The sequence below is a fragment of the Pituophis catenifer genome, unplaced genomic scaffold, assembly GCF_029215685.1.
Source record: "Pituophis catenifer annectens isolate HBS135680 unplaced genomic scaffold, rPitCat1.0.hap2 SCAF_5, whole genome shotgun sequence".
Lineage (NCBI taxonomy): Eukaryota > Metazoa > Chordata > Lepidosauria > Squamata > Colubridae > Pituophis > Pituophis catenifer.
The window spans coordinates 7,175,751-7,194,143 of NW_027256885.1; the positions used below are offsets into that span (position 1 = coordinate 7,175,751).

At 47.9% G+C, this 18,393-nt stretch overlaps 1 protein-coding gene across 1 annotated transcript in view; it reads left to right on the forward strand.

Annotated features, from left to right (window-relative positions):
• LOC139317530 (voltage-gated inwardly rectifying potassium channel KCNH2-like) overlaps positions 1-18,393 on the forward strand; it is a 47,311-nt gene that overhangs the window by 7,194 nt on the left and 21,724 nt on the right. Inside the window, exons 3-4 of the mRNA XM_070944601.1 lie at positions 15,996-16,160; positions 17,687-18,139. Coding sequence (XP_070800702.1) covers positions 15,996-16,160; positions 17,687-18,139 — 618 coding nt within the window. The remainder of the gene's footprint in view (positions 1-15,995; positions 16,161-17,686; positions 18,140-18,393) is intronic.

An 18,393-nucleotide genomic window follows, 5' to 3' on the forward strand; every position in this document is an offset into this window, starting at 1 on the left:
TCCTGCGATTCGGCTGAGGCTCTGGTGGCATCCTGGGAACGGGCGGCTGCCAATGCCTTGGACCAAATTGCACCTTTGCGGCCTCTGACCCGACGCAGATCCCAGGTCGCTCCTTGGTTTTCCATGGAGCTCCGGGAAATGAAACGTCGGAAAAGACGCCTAGAGGAGAGTTGGAGTCCTCCCGGTCTGAATCTGATCGAACACTGTTAAGAACCCTTATTAGGACTTATCTAGTGGCGATGGAAGCGGCGAAGCGAGATTACTTCGCCGCCCTCATTGCATCTGCAGAAAACCGCCCAGCGGCCCTGTTTCCTGTTAATTTAATTAACTAATTAATTAATTAATTAAGTTAATTTAATTTAATTTAGTTAATTTGGCTTAAAATCGGATTTTGTTGTACATGTTTTTAACTTGTGTTCGCCGCCCTGAGTCCTTCTGGAGAAGGGCAGCATATAAATACATGAAATAAATAAATAAATAAATTCTTGGAAAACAAGCGAGGATGGTTATTCTATGGAAATTGCGATAATTGTAACAAAGATTAGTATTTTCTCCATGACGGTTTGTTGTGCAGTCAGCCAGATGTTCAGGCTGGATTTGGCCTTTTTGTCCACTTCTGGAGTCCTACCCAGAGACCAGGGATAGGCAGATGTTCCTCTTCAATGGTATTAAAGGGATTGTCGCAGGATGTCAGCTGTTCCCAATAAAGCAGCCTTTTTGCAATTGACTAATGGGGATTTGGTCAAGGCTGGTGGTTATTATGGTTTGTACAGATGTTCCAACCAGATGTTCAGACTGGATTGGACATTTTTCTCAAGCTATCGAGTCCAGTTTGTCTCCCTATGGAGGGAAATGTGGTGGTTTGACGGTGTTAAAAATACCGTCGTGGGATTTCAGCCATTCCGGGCTGCCTGTTGCAATTGACCGATGGTGAATTTGTCAATGCCGACAGCGTTCCAAGCGGTGCTCCGCTTGTTTTGGGATCACACCCAAGATCCCTGTTGCTATTGGGACTAACTTGGATCAGGAAACCTTTAATCCTCCCCACCTTCTGATTCCACCACCCCCAGTATGTCCCCTGCACTGGTATGCAGTTGTCTGCTGGCAGGCTGGCCCTCCTGGGGTCTTCAGAGTGCCCCACGGCTCTCTCCAGTCTTCCACCTCCGGCTTCTATTTCCCAGAGATGGCTTGAGGGGAGGGGTCTGCAACCTGTGAGGCGCAGCCCACTACCGGGTCGCAGTGGCTGGTCATCGCATGGCCCCACTCATGCGAGCCTCGTCACAAGCACTCACGCCCCACTCACACTCGCGTCTCTGCGAATGTTGCAGGCATTCACGCATGCACATGCATGTACACATGTGCTTGCCCTTCCCACAAAAATAATCCCCTCTCTCTGCCGTCCTACCTCTCTGGGCAGCTAATCCAGAAAGTTTGGGGAACTCTGCATTAGAGTGCTGCTAACCCCTCTTCAATGTCCATCTGGCATTAGGTAGGATACCAGCTCCTCTTCAGGCCCCCAGCTCTTTTCCCAGGAAAATCTGAATTCCCACTGGCCAAATGACAGTTCTGTGTGTGGTGTTTAAATGGTGGATGTTGTGCGTAGCTACCAGGGAGGTCGGGTCTCTTCGTCTGACCACTAACTTGTGTTCTTGCAGTCTGGTGCTTCACTTCCTACCCGTCTGCCCTACATAGTCACAAGGACAATCCACGCCAGGGGTCCAGGAGATAGGGGGGCCACAGCCCACTATCGGGCTGTGGCCTATTCTGAACTGTGTCATGTGAGAAGCAGGCCGGCACTTGTGCTCCCAACTTAATTTACAATCCAGCTTATGTAGCCTGGCTGGGAGCCTCACATTGCAATAAACAAGGACATGCATTCAATTTGGCAGCTAGATGACCTCCAAGGTCCCGTCCTACTCTGTGATTCTGTAAGAGTCTTCTGCTTGAGCAGGGGGTTGGACTAGATGACCTCCAAGGTCCCTTCTGACTCTGTCCTTCTGTGATTCTGTAAGGGTCTCCTGCTTGAGTAGGGGGTTGGACTAGAAGACCTCCAAGGTCCCTTCCAGCCCTGTGATTCTCTAGAGATGAAGCAGGAGTCTGCCTGGAGAAATTCAGGGTGGCCTCTTGTTCCACAGAAGTTGGCGATGAGCTTCCATTCCTTTTCTAAGCTGTTCTCCAAGGGATTCCAGCTGTTGCCTGCTGCCGCCCGGGGGTGGATGGTGGAGGGCTGGGGGAGAGGGCTTCTTCCAACGGAGGGATGGAATTTCAGCCTGGTATCCCGCTGGGACCAAGATAAGCAATCAGACATGTGGGCCGGGGCCTTTGAGAGGGCTGCAGGGGGAGGGGGCTGCCTCCTGACCTGCCCCCCCCACTCCCCCTGGGGAGAAAGCCTTTCAGAGAGCAACGGCAGCAGAGGGGGGTGTTGCTCTCCGCTCTCCCCATCGTCGCTGGGTGTGTTTGCAGGCTGCTCTGGCCTGGCCGGCCTTGGTGATGAGCTGTTGTGTTTCATCCAGCTTGTGTTGGCAAGGAGCCCTGCAGCCTCTCGCCGCCCCACTCGCCTGGCTGCCCTCTGTGGCTGAGTTGTTTTGTCCGTCCCGGGTTTGCTCCTTCCTTGCCTTGTTTGTGCTCTGCTCCTCTTCAGCATGGGGGGGGGGGAGAACTGTCCCTCCCCCCATTCCCTCCCCATTTTCTCTGGCCACGGTCCTGTGGCCAGATCCCCCTCTCTTGTCCTCCCCATCCCATAAACATTTGCCATCGGTAGGCTGGTTCCCCCTTAGGGAGGGAGAGGACTTGGTTCTTGGCCTTGGAGTCTTCTGACTTCTAACTTACGACCACCATTTAGCCCCAAATTTCTGTCACTAAGCAAGGTGGTTTTTAAGTGAGCTTTGGCCCGTTTTGCCACTTTCCGTGCCACAGTTGTTCAGGGAATGGCTGCGGCTCTTTATGCTAGTAAGATAGAATTGGATTTGTTTGTCCGAACGTCGCAAAAGGGGATCACGTGATCCCCGGGATGCTACGTCATAAATGTGAGTCGGTTGTCAAGCATCCAAATGGTAAATCACCTGACCGTGGGGATGTGTGACTGTCTTAAGTGTGAACAATTGTCCTTTGCGCAATGCCCTGTTAACGTCAAACGGTCACTAAATGAGCTGTTGTAAATCGAGGATTACATGGACTCCCTTCGGACCAGCAGACATCCTGCCATCTCTGCCTGCCGGTCTCCCCCTGCTCTTCCGGACCCTTTCGGTTCGGGTCTGTCTGGGCTTGGGGGGGGGGTGTCATCCTAACCCCACAGAATAACACACCCTGAATTGAGGGTGAAGCTGGGGGTCTTTTGATGGTGCCTTGTAGGGTCCCCCCAACCTCTTCTGGGTTGGAGGATGTGGGCAAAGCAAGGATTTGAACCCATATCCCTCATCTCAAATCATCCCCGTGTTAAGCAAAACTGAGGACAGAAATGGGTGTTATCCTGACCCACAAATGACCATCTGTGGGGAGACCTCCGAGCTCTTCAGGGTGAACTTTGGGGGGGGGGGGCTCGCACTTTCTTTCTGGAAAACTCGACCAAGGCCTAAGAAGACCCTCCCGGGAACCAACGCATCCAAAGGGCCACAACATCCAGCCACGGCGGGCCCTTTAACACCCGCTACGGGTGGGGGACCTGCCTAGTGGTGTTTGCAGGGTGCAGGTCTCACCCTTCCATTTCAGCCTGAAAAAGGGGGTCTGCATGTATGAAAAGACCCCCCCCCAAATTAAGAGGCCCAGATATGACCTTGAACGGGACTCTCTCTGTGTCCGCCGAGGGCTAATGTCCGATGGAAAGATGGGTCCCTTATACCTCCCACCCATTCAACCGCAGCAGACAGAACTAGAGGGTGGTCCTGGCCCAACTCCCCCCCCCCATATGACAGTGGCAGCCTTCTGACGGTATTTTGAGGGGGGGTTGGCCATGTCCCTCCTGTTCGAGCTTCCGTGCTTCTCTTCTTTGGCTCTAGATAAGGGGTCCACAACCCCAGGCGGTGGTCCGTTCGGAACCTGGCTGTGGAAATGGTGGTCGAGCACCAGCGCAGTTCTATTTGTGTGAGCGGCAAGCGACTCACGCGTGTTCGACCGCCACTTGCATGGAACCATTCCCCCTACCCTCCCTCCCGCCGGTCTACAAAGCCAGAAAGGTTGGGGGACCCGCTGGGTGGGATCTAGTCTGGGATCGGCTTGGGGGGTGCTGGGAGTTGCAGCAGGGCCAGCCAGCTCCCAAGGGTGAGGGGGGGTGTCTTCGGCCTCCATGCATGCCACCCTGCAGGGCCCCATCCTCTCTGCTGGGAAGGCTCTGGGGTGGGCAGGACTCCGGTGGGTTGATCCCTTTGGAAATCCAGAGATCTGCTGAGGAAGGATCCTAACTGGGGAAGGGACTCAGGGTGGAGCCGCAGCCAGCCCCCCTACCCACAGGATGTGCTGGGCAGGGGTCTTTCAAGGGGTGGGGGTCAGCCGGCCGAGTGGAGGAGTCTCGGTGGGGCTTGAGTGGACCCCTTTGTCTCTCTCTGTTATGTGTGTGTGTGTGTTTTTTCCTCCTAACAGTGGATCGGCCATTTTGGAGGGCAGGGCAGGCGGGGCAAACCCCTTCCCCAGCATGCAGGCAGGGCTGCCTCTCCTTGCCACTTTGGGGGCAGAGGCCAGACGCTGTAGACCACTGGTTCTCAACCTTCCTAATGCCGCGACCCTTTAATACAGTTCCTCATGTTGTGGTGACCCCCAAACAAGGGTGGGTTCTAAATTTTTTTACTACTGGTTCTGTGGGTGTGGCTTGGATGTCATGTGACTGGGTGGGCGTGGCTAGCTGGTCATGTGACCGGGTGGCCATGGCTATATGTATAGGGACTACTCAGAGGGCTGAAAAAAGTCATTTCTGACAGGTCCTCGCACTTTTGACTGGTCCTCACACTTATGACCATCCTCACATTTATGCCTGTGCAGCATTCTTAACAACCATGTCACTCATTTCACAACTGCTTCTCTTCAACATGGTATAAGATAGGGCAAAAAACGTAAAATGTGAGGACAGTCGTAAATTCGAGGACTGGTCAAAAGCGCGAGGACCAGTCAAAAATAACTTTTTCAGCCCTCTGAGTAGTCCCTGTGCCCAAAAGGACTACCCAGAGGGCTGAAAAATGTGATTTCTGACAGGTCCTCGCACTTTTGACCGGTCTTCGCAGTTATGACTGGTCATCATTTATGCCCATTGTACCATTCTTAACAACCGTGTCACTCATTTCACAACTGCTTCTCTTCACCATGGTGACAAGATAGCGCAAATACGTAAATTGTGAGGACAGTCATAAGTTTGAGGACTGGTCAAAAGTGCGAGGACCAGTCAAAAATAACTTTTTCAGCCCTCTGAGTAGTCCATATGCATAAAAGGATACAGCAATAGAGAGGGATGAAGGAAGGGAAGGGAAATTAGAGTAGGAGTGAAGGTAAGAGAAGGAGGAAGAGAGGAGGAGAAAGAGAAAGAAAGAGGAAGTAGGGAGAAGAAGAAGAGGGGGGAAGAGAAAGTAAGTAAGAAAGAAAAGACAGAGGTGGTAGGTTTGAGGAGAAAGATTGCTGTACAATAAAAAAGATGAAAGAGAAGAAAGCCAACCCCAAACAAATATTAAGATATTAAGATAAAGAATGAATTGTTAAACTTTAAAGAATAAAAGAGAACAAATAGAAATAAATAGCAATAATTAGAAACACACATACAACGTATTTTCTTTGAACAGAGTATTTGGCCGGTTCACAAATTTAAACAGTTGTAGGAGGTTAGCACCCACCCCTTTCCTAGAAGAATGAAATATTTTGGGAAATATTAAAAAGGCAGAATATTATATTTCCCTACCTGGATGAGAAATGGAGAAGCATATTTTACAGACAAAGCAGCTCCCACCTTCCTGCCCCCCACCCTTTGTTAATGGGCCAGAGGCAGAAAGTCAATCCTTTGTCAAAGGACATTTGCAACACAATAGCAACAGAAACTAACACAATGGGCCCCATCAAGCCATGTGATCCTGTCCACCATTAAACCATCTTTCCAAGCAGTCTCCATGTTTCCAGTGTCTTTTTCCTCACTTGGAGCAGAACCCAGAAGGATATTTCTTCCAACACAGTATTTAGTCATTTCAATTAAATTTACAATTTCTATATTTCCTTTTTACCATATTTATTCCTCATCTATTTTTTTAAAAAACCAATATTACCCTTCATCCTCATCTCTAATCTTAATCAAATTCAATTTTTCCCTTCTATTCTATATTATACCCCTTTGCATTGTTATCTTTTTATATCCATCCTCACATTGATTAATTATGTAATACAGTTTAATACAAATTCAACATTTTAATATAAATCAATTAGTTATATAACTATCTTTTTTGTATATTAATCAATATGAACATGAATATTCCAATTATTTCCATGCAATCCAATTTCTTACAAATCAATTAATTATATTTACCAATAATAATAAACCAAATAATTTCCCCCATATATTCCTCTGAACCACAACTTAACCAATTAATAGTATCTCGATTATTACAATTCCCTAGTTAAATAGAGCTTTTTTTCTTTTGTGTTTTAAAATCTTGGAACTTTCCTCTTTTGCCCTAAATTTCCCATTGTTTGCAGTTTTGCACCTACCTTTTTTGGTGAGGAAAAAGAAAAAGAAATCTCTCTGCCTCATTTTGTCACGTTGCAGCCTGCTTACTTTCAATTTCGCGTTTTCAGCTAGCTAGAGGGAAAAAAATCTGCTCCAGGAATTTACCTCTTTGCAGTTAGCTCTTTGAAGCCCCGCAGCAAGAATTTAAAGTTTTTTTTCCCTCTAGCCATCAGCTGGGACTCCGGAGGCAGCAATAGATTGGGAGTGGGCGGGGTAAGCGAACGGCGACCGGGCGATCCAACAGAGGCAGAGGGTGAGGGTGAGTGAAGGCATGTGGGGGGGGGGGCGAGAGAGGGCTTTGGCGACCCCTGTGAAATGGTCGTTCGACCCCCAAAGGGGTCGCGACCCCCAGGTTGAGAACCGCTGACCTAGAAGGATGTTTCTTCCAACAGTATAATATAGAATAGAAGGGAAAAATTGAATTTGATTAAGATTAGAGATGAGGATGAAGGGTAATATTGGTTTTTTAAAAAAATAGATGAGGAATAAATATGGTAAAAAGGAAATACAGAAATTGTAAATTTAATTGAAATGACTAAAAGCTGTTGGAAGAAATATTCTTCTGGGTTCTGCTCCAAGTGGGGAAAAAGACACTGGAAACATGGAGACTGCTTGGAAAGATGGTTTAATGGTGGACAGGATCACATGGCTTGATGGGGCCCATTGTGTTAGTTTCTGTTGCTATTGTGTTGCAAATGTCCTTTGACAAAGGATTGACTTTCTGCCTCTGGCCCATTAACAAAGGGTGGGGGGCAGGAAGGTGGGAGCTGCTTTGTCTGTAAAATATGCTTCTCCATTTCTCATCCAGGTAGGGAAATATAATATTCTGCCTTTTTAATATTTCCCAAAATATTTCATTCTTCTAGGAAAGGGGTGGGTGCTAACCTCCTACAACTGTTTAAATTTGTGAACCGGCCAAATACTCTGTTCAAAGAAAATACGTTGTATGTGTGTATGTGTGTTTCTAATTATTGCTATTTGTTCTCTTTGATTCTTTAAAGTTTAACAATTCATTCTTTATCTTAATATCTTAATATTTGTTTGGGGTTGGCTTTCTTCTCTTTCATCTTTTTTATTGTACAGCAATCTTTCTCCTCAAACCTACCACCTCTGTCTTTTCTTTCTTATTTACTTTCTCTTCCCCCCCTTCTTCTTCTCCCTACTTCCTCTTTCTCCTTCTCCTCCTCTCTTCCTCCCTCTCTTACCTTCACTCCTCCTCTAATTTCCCTTCCCTTCCTTCATCCCTCTCTATTGCTGTATCCTTTTATGCATATGGACTACTCAGAGGGCTGAAAAAGTTATTTTTGACTGGTCCTCGCACTTTTGACCAGTCCTCGAACTTACGACTGTCCTCACAATTTATGTTTTTGCCCTATCTTGTCACCATGGTGAAGAGAAGCAGTTGTGAAATGAGTGACACAGTTGTTAAGAATGGTACAATGGGCATAAATGATGACCAGTCATAACTGCGAAGACCGGTCAAAAGTGCGAGGACCTGTCAGAAAGCACATTTTTCAGCCCTCTGGGTAGTCCTTTTGTGCACAGGGACTACTCAGAGGGATGAAAAAGTTATTTTTGACTGGTCCTCGCACTTTTGACCAGTCCTCGAATTTACGACTGTCCTCACATTTTATGTTTTTTGCCCTATCTTATACCATGTTGAAGAGAAGCAGTTGTGAAATGAGTGACATGGTTGTTAAGAATGCTGCACAGGCATAAATGTGAGGATGGTCATAAGTGTGAGGACCAGTCAAAAGTGCGAGGACCTGTCAGAAATGACTTTTTTCAGCCCTCTGAGTAGTCCCTATACACATAGCCATGGCCATCCGGTCACATTACCAGCTAGCCACGCCCACCCAGTCACATGACATCCAAGCCACGCCCACAAAATAAGCCACGCCCACAGAACCAGTAGTAAAAAAAAATTAGAACCCACCCTTGGTTGGGGGTCACCACAACATGAGGAACTGTATTAAAGGGGCTTCACATAAATGTTGAACAAGAGGGGCGAGAGAACCGACCCTTGCGGTACCCCACATATGAGGGGCCTCGGGGTTGACCTCTGCCCCCCTGTCAACACAGACTGCGACCGGTCAGAGAGAAAGGAGGAGAACCACTGCAACACAGTGCCTCCCACCCCTAACTCTTCCAACCGGTGCAGCATGATACCATGGTCGATGGTATCAAAAGCCGCTGAGAGATCTAACAGGACCAGGACAGAGGAGCACCCCCTGTCCCGAGCCCTCCAGAGATCATCTACCAACGCGACCAATGCCGTTTCCGTGCTGTACCCAGGCCTGAAACCCGACTGGAACGGATCCAGATACGTCGTTTCATCCAGGTGCTGGGGGAGCTGTTGCACAACCACACACTCAACAACCTTCGCCACAAAGCGAAGGTTGGAGACCGGACGGTAGTTTACCAACATTGCCGGGTCCAGGGAAGGCTTCTTGAGGAGAGGCCTCACCACCGCCTCTTTTAAGGCGGCGGGAAAGTCACCCTCACCCAACGAAGCATTTATAATCCCCTGGAGCGAGCCTCGTGTCACTTCCCGGGAAGCCAGCACTAACCAGGAAGGAAACGGGTCCAATAAACAAGTGGTCACGTTCAGTCTGCCCAGAATCCTGTCCACGTCCTCAGGGGTCACACCTGGCCTCTCAACCTGCAACCACAAGTGAGCCCCACACTTCCGCCGCTAAGCGAGACATTGGTGAAGTGAGGTTTTTGCTACATTTTACTACCGTTCCCACGAGGGTTGTTAAGTAAATCCCTCCATTGTGAACTGAGCAACACAAAAGTTGTTGTGGGAATCCAGCTTTCCCCGTTGACTTTGCTCATCCAAAGGTCACAAAGGGGGTTCAGGTGACCCTGGGACGCTACGACCGTCATAAATACAAGTCAGTTGTTGAGTGACTTCCACTCGGCATTCTCACCTAATGGAAGGCCTGGACTACAACTCCCATCATCCCTCCCACAGAGGAGGAGTCACAATTTTTCTCCAGGCGCAATGTACCATCTGGGCACCAGGGGGCGCATGTGTCCCTCAGCTCTCAGGTTCCTTTGTGCCATTCCAAGAAGAGAGGGAGCAGGCGGGCCACCGGCATTAATTGAGACCTTCGTTAAGTGAGCTTTGCCCCATCTGACAAGCTTTCCTGCCACTGTCATTAAGTGAATCCCTGCAGCGGATAAATGAGGCCCCACGGTTGTTAAGCGAATCCAGCTTCCCCCTCCTTGTCTTTCGCCCGTCAGACAGTTGCAAAAAGGGATCATGTGACCCCCGTCATAATGTGAGTCAATCGCCAAGCCTCTGACGAATGGGAAGGCTGCGACGGTCATAACTTTGAAAAACAGTCATAAAGTCACTTCACGAACTTGAACACTCGCAAAACTAACAGTCGTAAGTCTGGACTGACTGCCGGACTTCCTGGGTCACGTCCCACACTCCTGCTTGGAAGGGTTCTTTTGAGGTCATCCAGCCACCCCTCTTCGGGGCCAGAGTCCCTCCGAGTCAGTGGAGGAGAAACTAGATGGACAGATGTTGGTTTGTTATCAGGATTCAAAAGGAGGACGACCAAGGAAATAGAGGTGGCTCTTATAGTAGGTTGGACTAGATGACTTCCAAGGTCCCTTCCAACTCCCTCTCCCTCTCCCTCTCCCTCTCTCTCTCTCTCTCTCTCTCTCACACACACACACACACACACACACACACACACACACACACACACAAGCCGGATGTTTGAGCCACCACATGGTTTGCAAAATTTTACAGCTAGTCCTTGACTAGTGGCACTTTGTTTAGCAACCGCTCAAAGTTATGTTGGCTCTAAAAAAAGGGACTTTTTTCACACTTACGACCGCTGTGATCATGGGATCCAAATTCAGACGCTTGCCAAGGGACTCGTATTTATTTATTTTATTTTTATTTTATTGCAATTTATATGCTGCCCTTCTCCCGAAGGACTCAGGGTGGCTTACAAGATAAAAATTCAACAATATGAATTAAATATAAATTAAAATCCAATTAAAATTAATTTATGACGGGCACAGGGTTCCACGATCCCCCTTTGTGACCGTCTTGTCGAGCAGTCGATGGGGAAGCCGGATTCACTTACCAACCAGATGACTCACTTATCAACTGCACAGATTTGCTTAACGACGGAGGCAAGAGAGGTCATTCAATGGGGCATAACTCACTTCACCAATGTCTCACTTAGCAACGGAAATTGGGGGTTCCTGCACCATGGGATAGTCCTTGATTTACGACCACAATGGAACCCACAATGTCTGTCGCTAAGCGAGTCATTTGTGAAATGAGTTTTGCCTCATTTTATGACCTTCCTTGTCCCGGTCGTTAAGCGAACCCGGCTTCCCCATGGACTTTGCCCATCCGACGGTTGCCAAAGGGGATCCTATGACCCACAGGATGCTTCTGCGACCCTCATAAATACAATTCCATTGCTGAGCGTCCTGATCCCACAACCAAAGGTCATAAGTGTGAAACAACGGCTCTAAGTCCAGGTTTTTTTCAGCCCGGTTCTAACTTTGGTCACTAAACGAAACCTTGTAAGGTATTCCTTTCCTTCTAGGTTGATTGGGGGGGGGCACCTGCTGCACTGCCTAGCACCCCCTCCCCAATCGGGAGGCAAGATAGACCCTCCGCCCCCTCCCTCATTCCTCATGGAGCCCCCTCCCTACTGCTTCTGCCCACAAAAAGGATCGCTTTCCCTTTCAATTGGGGGGAGGTGCCTGGAAGGAGCCCCTCCCAAGAGGGTCCCACAGAAGCTCACGACCACCCCTCCCCAAAACAAGGCAGGCTGCGTTACCCCCAAATCTGCAAAAGGGGAGGGGATATTTCTGCCGAGGCTTGTTGGCATCTCCGGGACCCCTCCCAAGAGAGCTCCATGCTCCCAGTCTGGCAGGAGAAGGCCCCTCCCCCACTCCAATTGGGGCAGGGTTGGCATACCCACTCCCCTCCTCAAAAAAGCCCCCCTACCAATGCTCAGCTCAAGGGAGATTGATGGGGTGCGGTCTTATCTGAAAACCCACTCTGATTTTTACGGGGGATCGTGCGGGATGGAAAGCTCTATGCCAGCGGTTCTCAACCTGGGGGTCGCGACCCCTTTGGGGGTCGAACGACCATTTCACAGGGGTCGCCAAAGCCCTCTCTCGCCCCCCCCCACATGCCTTCACTCACCCTCTGCCTCTGTTGGATCGCCCGGTCGCCGTTCGCTTACCCCGCCCACTCCCAATCTATTGCTGCCTCTGGAGTCCCAGCTGATGGCTAGAGGGAAAAAAAACTTTAAATTCTTTTTTTTTTTTATTGAAAAAGTTTTCAAATACAAGTTTTTCCCCCTTTCCCCCCCTCTTCCCTAACCCCCCCTCACCACCCATCCCCCCCTGTGACTTCTTCTTCACAACAAGCTAATTCATAATTAATTACATAATATTTTACCATGCCCTTACTCACTCCTCAAAGTACTGACCCTTAGCATAATATTCTTATAACTCCGCTTTTCTCCGCTTTTCGCAATAATCTACCCTTTTTCTCCTCCCCCAAACTTATAAAATATTATTATTATTACAACAACATAACCTTTAATCTTTTATATATATTAATATAACATTTCAAAGCAGCCTTCTCCAAATTTAACATTTATTCAGTTCTATCCAATTCTTCCACTCCCCAAAATATATGACTTAAAAATCCTTTTTCTTAAACTAATCAATCACTAAACTAGCCTATTTCAACCCAGTTTCCTGCAAGATTACCATACACTACAATTCTAAAAACTTTAAATTCTTGCTGCGGGGCTTCAAAGAGCTAACTGCAAAGAGGTAAATTCCTGGAGCAGATTTTTTTCCCTCTAGCTAGCTGAAAACGCGAAATTGAAAGTAAGCAGGCTGCAACGTGACAAAATGAGGCAGAGAGATTTCTTTTTCTTTTTCCTCACCAAAAAAGGTAGGTGCAAAACTGCAAACAATGGGAAATTTAGGGCAAAAGAGGAAAGTTCCAAGATTTTAAAACACAAAAGAAAAAAAGCTCTATTTAACTAGGGAATTGTAATAATCGAGATACTATTAATTGGTTAAGTTGTGGTTCAGAGGAATATATGGGGGAAATTATTTGGTTTATTATTATTGGTAAATATAATTAATTGATTTGTAAGAAATTGGATTGCATGGAAATAATTGGAATATTCATGTTCATATTGATTAATATACAAAAAAGATAGTTATATAACTAATTGATTTATATTAAAATGTTGAATTTGTATTAAACTGTATTACATAATTAATCAATGTGAGGATGGATATAAAAAGATAACAATGCAAAGGGGTATAATATAGAATAGAAGGGAAAAATTGAATTTGATTAAGATTAGAGATGAGGATGAAGGGTAATATTGGTTTTTTAAAAAAATAGATGAGGAATAAATATGGTAAAAAGGAAATATAGAAATTGTAAATTTAATTGAAATGACTAAATACTGTGTTGGAAGAAATATCCTTCTGGGTTCTGCTCCAAGTGAGGAAAAAGACACTGGAAACATGGAGACTGCTTGGAGAGATGGTTTAATGGTGGACAGGATCACATGGCTTGAGTTCCTGAACAGAAAAAAGGGCAGATACAGAAAATCCTCGGGTTTTTATGCTTTCTCTGGCTCTGCATTTCTTGGGGCCCCGAAAGAGTATCCTGATTGGTTGTCAGACTCCCAGGGGGTGGGGGCCTTCCTGGCTGATGGTCACATGTGCTTCCCAGGTCACATGTGAGTTTCTGCTGCTATTGTGTAGAGGGCTAATCCTATCTTTGGCAATTCCTACTATGGCTCTGCCTGAAGGAGGCAGATCTTTGTTATGTAGAATAGACTGGCCCAGGCCTTAATGGCCCATTGACAAAGGGTGGGGGGCAGGAAGGTGGGAGCTGCTTTGTCTGTAAAACATGCTTCTCCCAGGGAAATATAATATTCTGCCTTTTTCATATTTCCTAAAATATTTCACTCTTCCAGGAAAGGGGTGGGTGCTAACTTCCTACAATCCCTACTTTTTTTTTTTCAAAACGTGAGTTTTGAAACAAGTTCCTGGCAAAAGATTAAAATTGATCAGATCAGGGAGCCTTAATGGGTGCTTTTAATTTTCTAATGCAAAGGGGAAAGCATTGATAGAGGCAACAGAAAAGGATTCCTTCAGTGGCTCTTGAAAGCTTTCAACCATGAAGGTCTAGCAGCCAGGAGAAAAGTTCTGGTAAGAATTTTACAGTATCCAATTTTCCATGCCAATTAATTTCAGATTTCAGATATTAGTTTCTGTGAGCTTCCAGTCAGGTTTCAAGCAAGCACTTGTCCCAAATTTTTTCACAGCCATGGTTTTCCTTTAAATTACAGGCTGCCCATTTCCAAGGGTTGGTTACTGAAACTGCCCTAGCTCTTACTTTAGTACATCCAGGATTTGTGAGTCCAAATTGAGGTTAGCCAGTGTACAATATCCATTCTTTTTTCTTTTTCTTTTTTTTTTCTTTTTGGTGTTACACATAATGAACCCTGGGATTTCTACTCATGAGACCACCAGTGCAATATATCTTTGTTTACTGGGCAACTGGGCAGCATCATTTGTGAGTCACAGTCAGGGCTTGGGTTTTGGATATCACTTCTGCTATCTCTTCAAGTGAGGGAATTGCCTGAGGGGGATTGCTTCCTTCCCCATGGAATTAGCAGGTATGACTACTTGGGCTTTTAGTGCTACAGAGCAAAAATCAACCTAGGAGAAGCTTTGTGTGGAGGTAAGTGAAGGACATATTTTCAATCTAATTCTGAATAGTGTGTCTCTCTGTGTGTGCATGTGTATGCAGCTACTTTTACAATACAGACAATACAAACGTTTTGGACATATTTCTCCTCTCCACCAGACAGAAATCTAGAGTGTACATAACTTGCTGTGGCAACCACTCCCAAATACAAGTCTTACAATAAACTGATTACAATATAAATGAGACAAGAAAGAAAACCTTACAATGAATTTCCACCCTCCCCATAGTCTTTCCAGATGTCTTCTGGGAATTGAAAAGAGTCTTTTGGTCTTTACTTATACATCTCAGGGTCTTTTCTTTCATGTCTGCTGGGTAGCATGCTTGGTGGTAAGGCTGGTCAGTCAGGCTTGGAAAGGTCTGCTCCACTCTGGTTGCTGTGCTGACTTTCAGTGGAGACTGGATTCAAACCCAATTCCTGGTTCAAACAGATGGAAAGTCTCCTTTGGAGGCAGCATCTGGATCCATGTGCTCTGCTTCCACAGTTGCAGAGTCATCTGTGCAGGGCTGAAAGACATGAGAACAGGGTCCCCTCCCCCTTTTTGTGGCTAATCTTCCCAGGAAAGGCATTGTAACAGGATTACAGATTGGGGGGGTGTAGATAGCTTGCAGGCAGAGTTTGAAAAGAAACAACACAACAGTATTGCAGTTACTAAACAGATAATGCAGTTTCATCAAAATGGAGACACAACAGATAAGAAAAACTAGATTCACATGCTTCAGGAAAGAGATGAACAGGTAAACCCATTTAAACACATACAGTAAATGCAAGACTGATTTTTTTTCTTGTAAACAAACTTAAAACAGTTTCCTCATAAACTTGAGTTGTTACTTTAAGATACAGAGAGGGAAGGAGAAAAAAAAATAGAAATGAAATGAAAAGCTCTCTTTAATCTGTATTTGTTGGCCAGACAAATACAGGGCAAAGGCTCTTTCTTTTTTCTCTCTCTCCCATTTTTCATTGTTTCAACCTTTTTTTTTTTCTAACAATTTAAAATTCTTGTCTCTAGAGATCAGATACATTTTACAGTTACAATTACCTCGAGGGTGCACAAAGACTTAGACACACACACATAAAAAGAAGAAGGACAAAGAAGAAAGCAGAACTCAGATTTCACACATACTGATCATTCCCACCATAAATCTCAGTTAAATTAGGGAAGGCACAAATCTTAAGAAACATACCACGTGGTTGCATAGAAGACAGAGAAAGAGACAAACAAACAAAACAAACAAACCCCAACATTCCTATTTATATATTTCCCTTTTCTTTTAAGTACCTTTATTTAGCCAAATTTGTCTCCCGGTGTTATCTCTTAGCAAAGCCCATTTTTGACACAATTTTCCTAATTTCCTTTTATCCATGCCCCTCAATATGGGCACCCGCCTGGCGTCCCAGGCCGCGAGCACTTCATCTACTGGGGTCCCCGCCACCCGCGAACTATCGCTACCCATGACCCTTTCCTTTTCTCCGGAAGGATCACTTCGACTTTTTTTTGGCAGGCAGCTGCTTCCTGTGCCTGGTGGACGTGGTACCGGTGAAGAACGAGGACGGCGCCGTCATCATGTTCATCCTCAACTTTGAGGTGGTGGTGGATCGGGCCCTGCTGACCAGCTCGGCCAAGAACACCAACCACTGGGTGTCGCCGGCCGCCTGGTTGCCCACAGGTAGAGGGAAGGGCTCGGTCTGCAGGGGGCGGGCGGGCAGGCGGTTGCCCTTGGAAACCCCATCCGTGTGTCCAGCTGGTCTTAAAATGAGACGATGCTGCTGCTTTAGTTGCCATGTTACTTTGGGGCTGCCAGGAAGAGTAAAGCCGTCTTTAACTTAATGACTGCAATGGCAAATAAAGTACAGGTAATCTTTAACTTAACGACCACAATGGAGAATAGAATACAGGTAACCATTGCTTGCTCCCCCCTTCATGCCAGTGCCACTACCTGGTCCATGCACCAGAAAAGTTGGGGACAGCTGGCTTAGATTGATACCATCCTAATTCAGCTGGGGGTACAAGATGCAATCAGGGTCTGGTCGACTTTCTGGGGCTGCCCTCCCCCCCATCCCAGTCTAAAAAACCCCCTCGTCCCTTTTGCCATGTCCCCCCTTGCCCTCGGAATTGCCGAAAGCGGGGATGGCAAAGCCAGGAGAGGGAGAGTCAGCTGCCCTATATCTACTCTCATCTGTTAGAATGACCCCACCGGGGAGAGGACAGGCAAGAGTGGGAAGGGGAGGAGAACAGCCAGGTTTGGGGAGGGGGGTGGAGAGTGCTACAAAGGCCCAAAGTCTGGAGGAAATGGTCCTTACCAACCACAACATCCAGTGTGACGAGATCTTAAAAATGCGAGCTAATGCGAGCTAATGCAAACCCGGGCAGCTGTCCCAACCACAGGAAGGCTTTCTGGGCTCCATCCCTCTGCCTCCCCTACCCCAAGTCCTCGGGCGTGCTCTGGAAATCGAGTGGAACACCTTTGAGATGGTGATTCGGGGATGGGGGCAGCAGAAGAGGAACGGCGGCTTTCCGTGACCGGCTGTTGGGCTGTCTGGATGACGACGGGGGGGACGGGACTGGTCCTGGCAGGGACTCTGGGGTCCCCTCAGGTCAGGTTGCTTCATACAGCTTGGCCAAGAGCCCAAGGAAGAGGCGGAGGGGAGGGTGGAGAAACAGAATGGCATGGGAGGACAGACAGAGGTGACTGTCTCCTTTCTGCAGGAACAGCCTGTCCCGCCACTTCTCTGCAGGGACAACTGCACAATTTTGGCTATAAAAGTAGCTCTCTTGTATTTATGAGCACAAAAGGGGGGACTATGCGAAGGTGCCGGGAGGGGAGAGACTTCCTCTTACTGGTGGGTCCTGCTTTCCCCAAAGAGCTCAGGATGAATCTCCGTCACCCTCTGGGCCAGGCCATAAGGAGGGCTGCTGACCCCTGGTGGCCAAAGCATCCATATCCCCCCTATGTCAGGGGTGTCAAACTCAAGGTCCATCGGCCAGATCCGGCCTGCAGGCTTCTTAGACCTGGCCCGTGGGGCCATCCTCAAAACGGCAAAGGATCAGCCCGTGGTGTCTCTGCGCAGGCCTCCCGAGCTCCGTTTTCACTGGCTGAGGCTGCAGGAGGCCATCGTGGCCAAAAATGGAGCCTCGGTGAGTGAGGTTGAGCTGCCCATGGACACCCTGGCCATGCTCACCCTTGCCTTCCAGGTCGTGGCAAATCTTTCCGTCTGAAGCTGCCAACGCTGCTCGCCCTGGCTGGGAGTAAGCAGTCCCTGCCGCAAGACGATCCGGATGAAGCCGTGGTGGTGGACCTGTCCAAGCCGAGCAGTGAGTCCATGGCGCTGGATGAGGTCACCACCTCCCTGGACCATACCTGCCTGGGCTGTGAGGAAGAGGAAGAGCCAGAGCCAGAGGACCGGCGTGCCTTGATGGAGCACCGGGGGGATTGCGGTATGGACCCCCCGGTCACACACTCCTCGCCCTGGACAGACAAGGCCACCCTCCTCCACCTGGAGGCCTCCTTCTCCAACTGCAGCCTGACCCGCAGCCGCTCGCGCGAGAGCTTCTACAGCGTGCGCCGGGCATCCTCGGTGGACGACATTGAAGCCATGAAGGGTGAAGGGGAGAAAGGCTGGGCCCACAGCCGGCACGCCAGCACAGGTGGGTCCCTGCATGGGCGCCGGGAGGCAGGGTGCAAGGGGTGCAAATAGATGTGCCGTCCGGGCCGGACGAGAAGTGGGTGAGCGGGTGAGGCACCGCTGATAGCATTAGAAGGGACCTTGGAGGTCATCTAGTCCAACTCCCTGCTCCAGCAGGAAACCCTTTACCATTCCAGACAAATGGTGGTCCCGTCTGTTCTTAAGAATCTCCCGTGTCGGATCACCCACAACTCCAGTGGGGCAGAGAAGGGGACC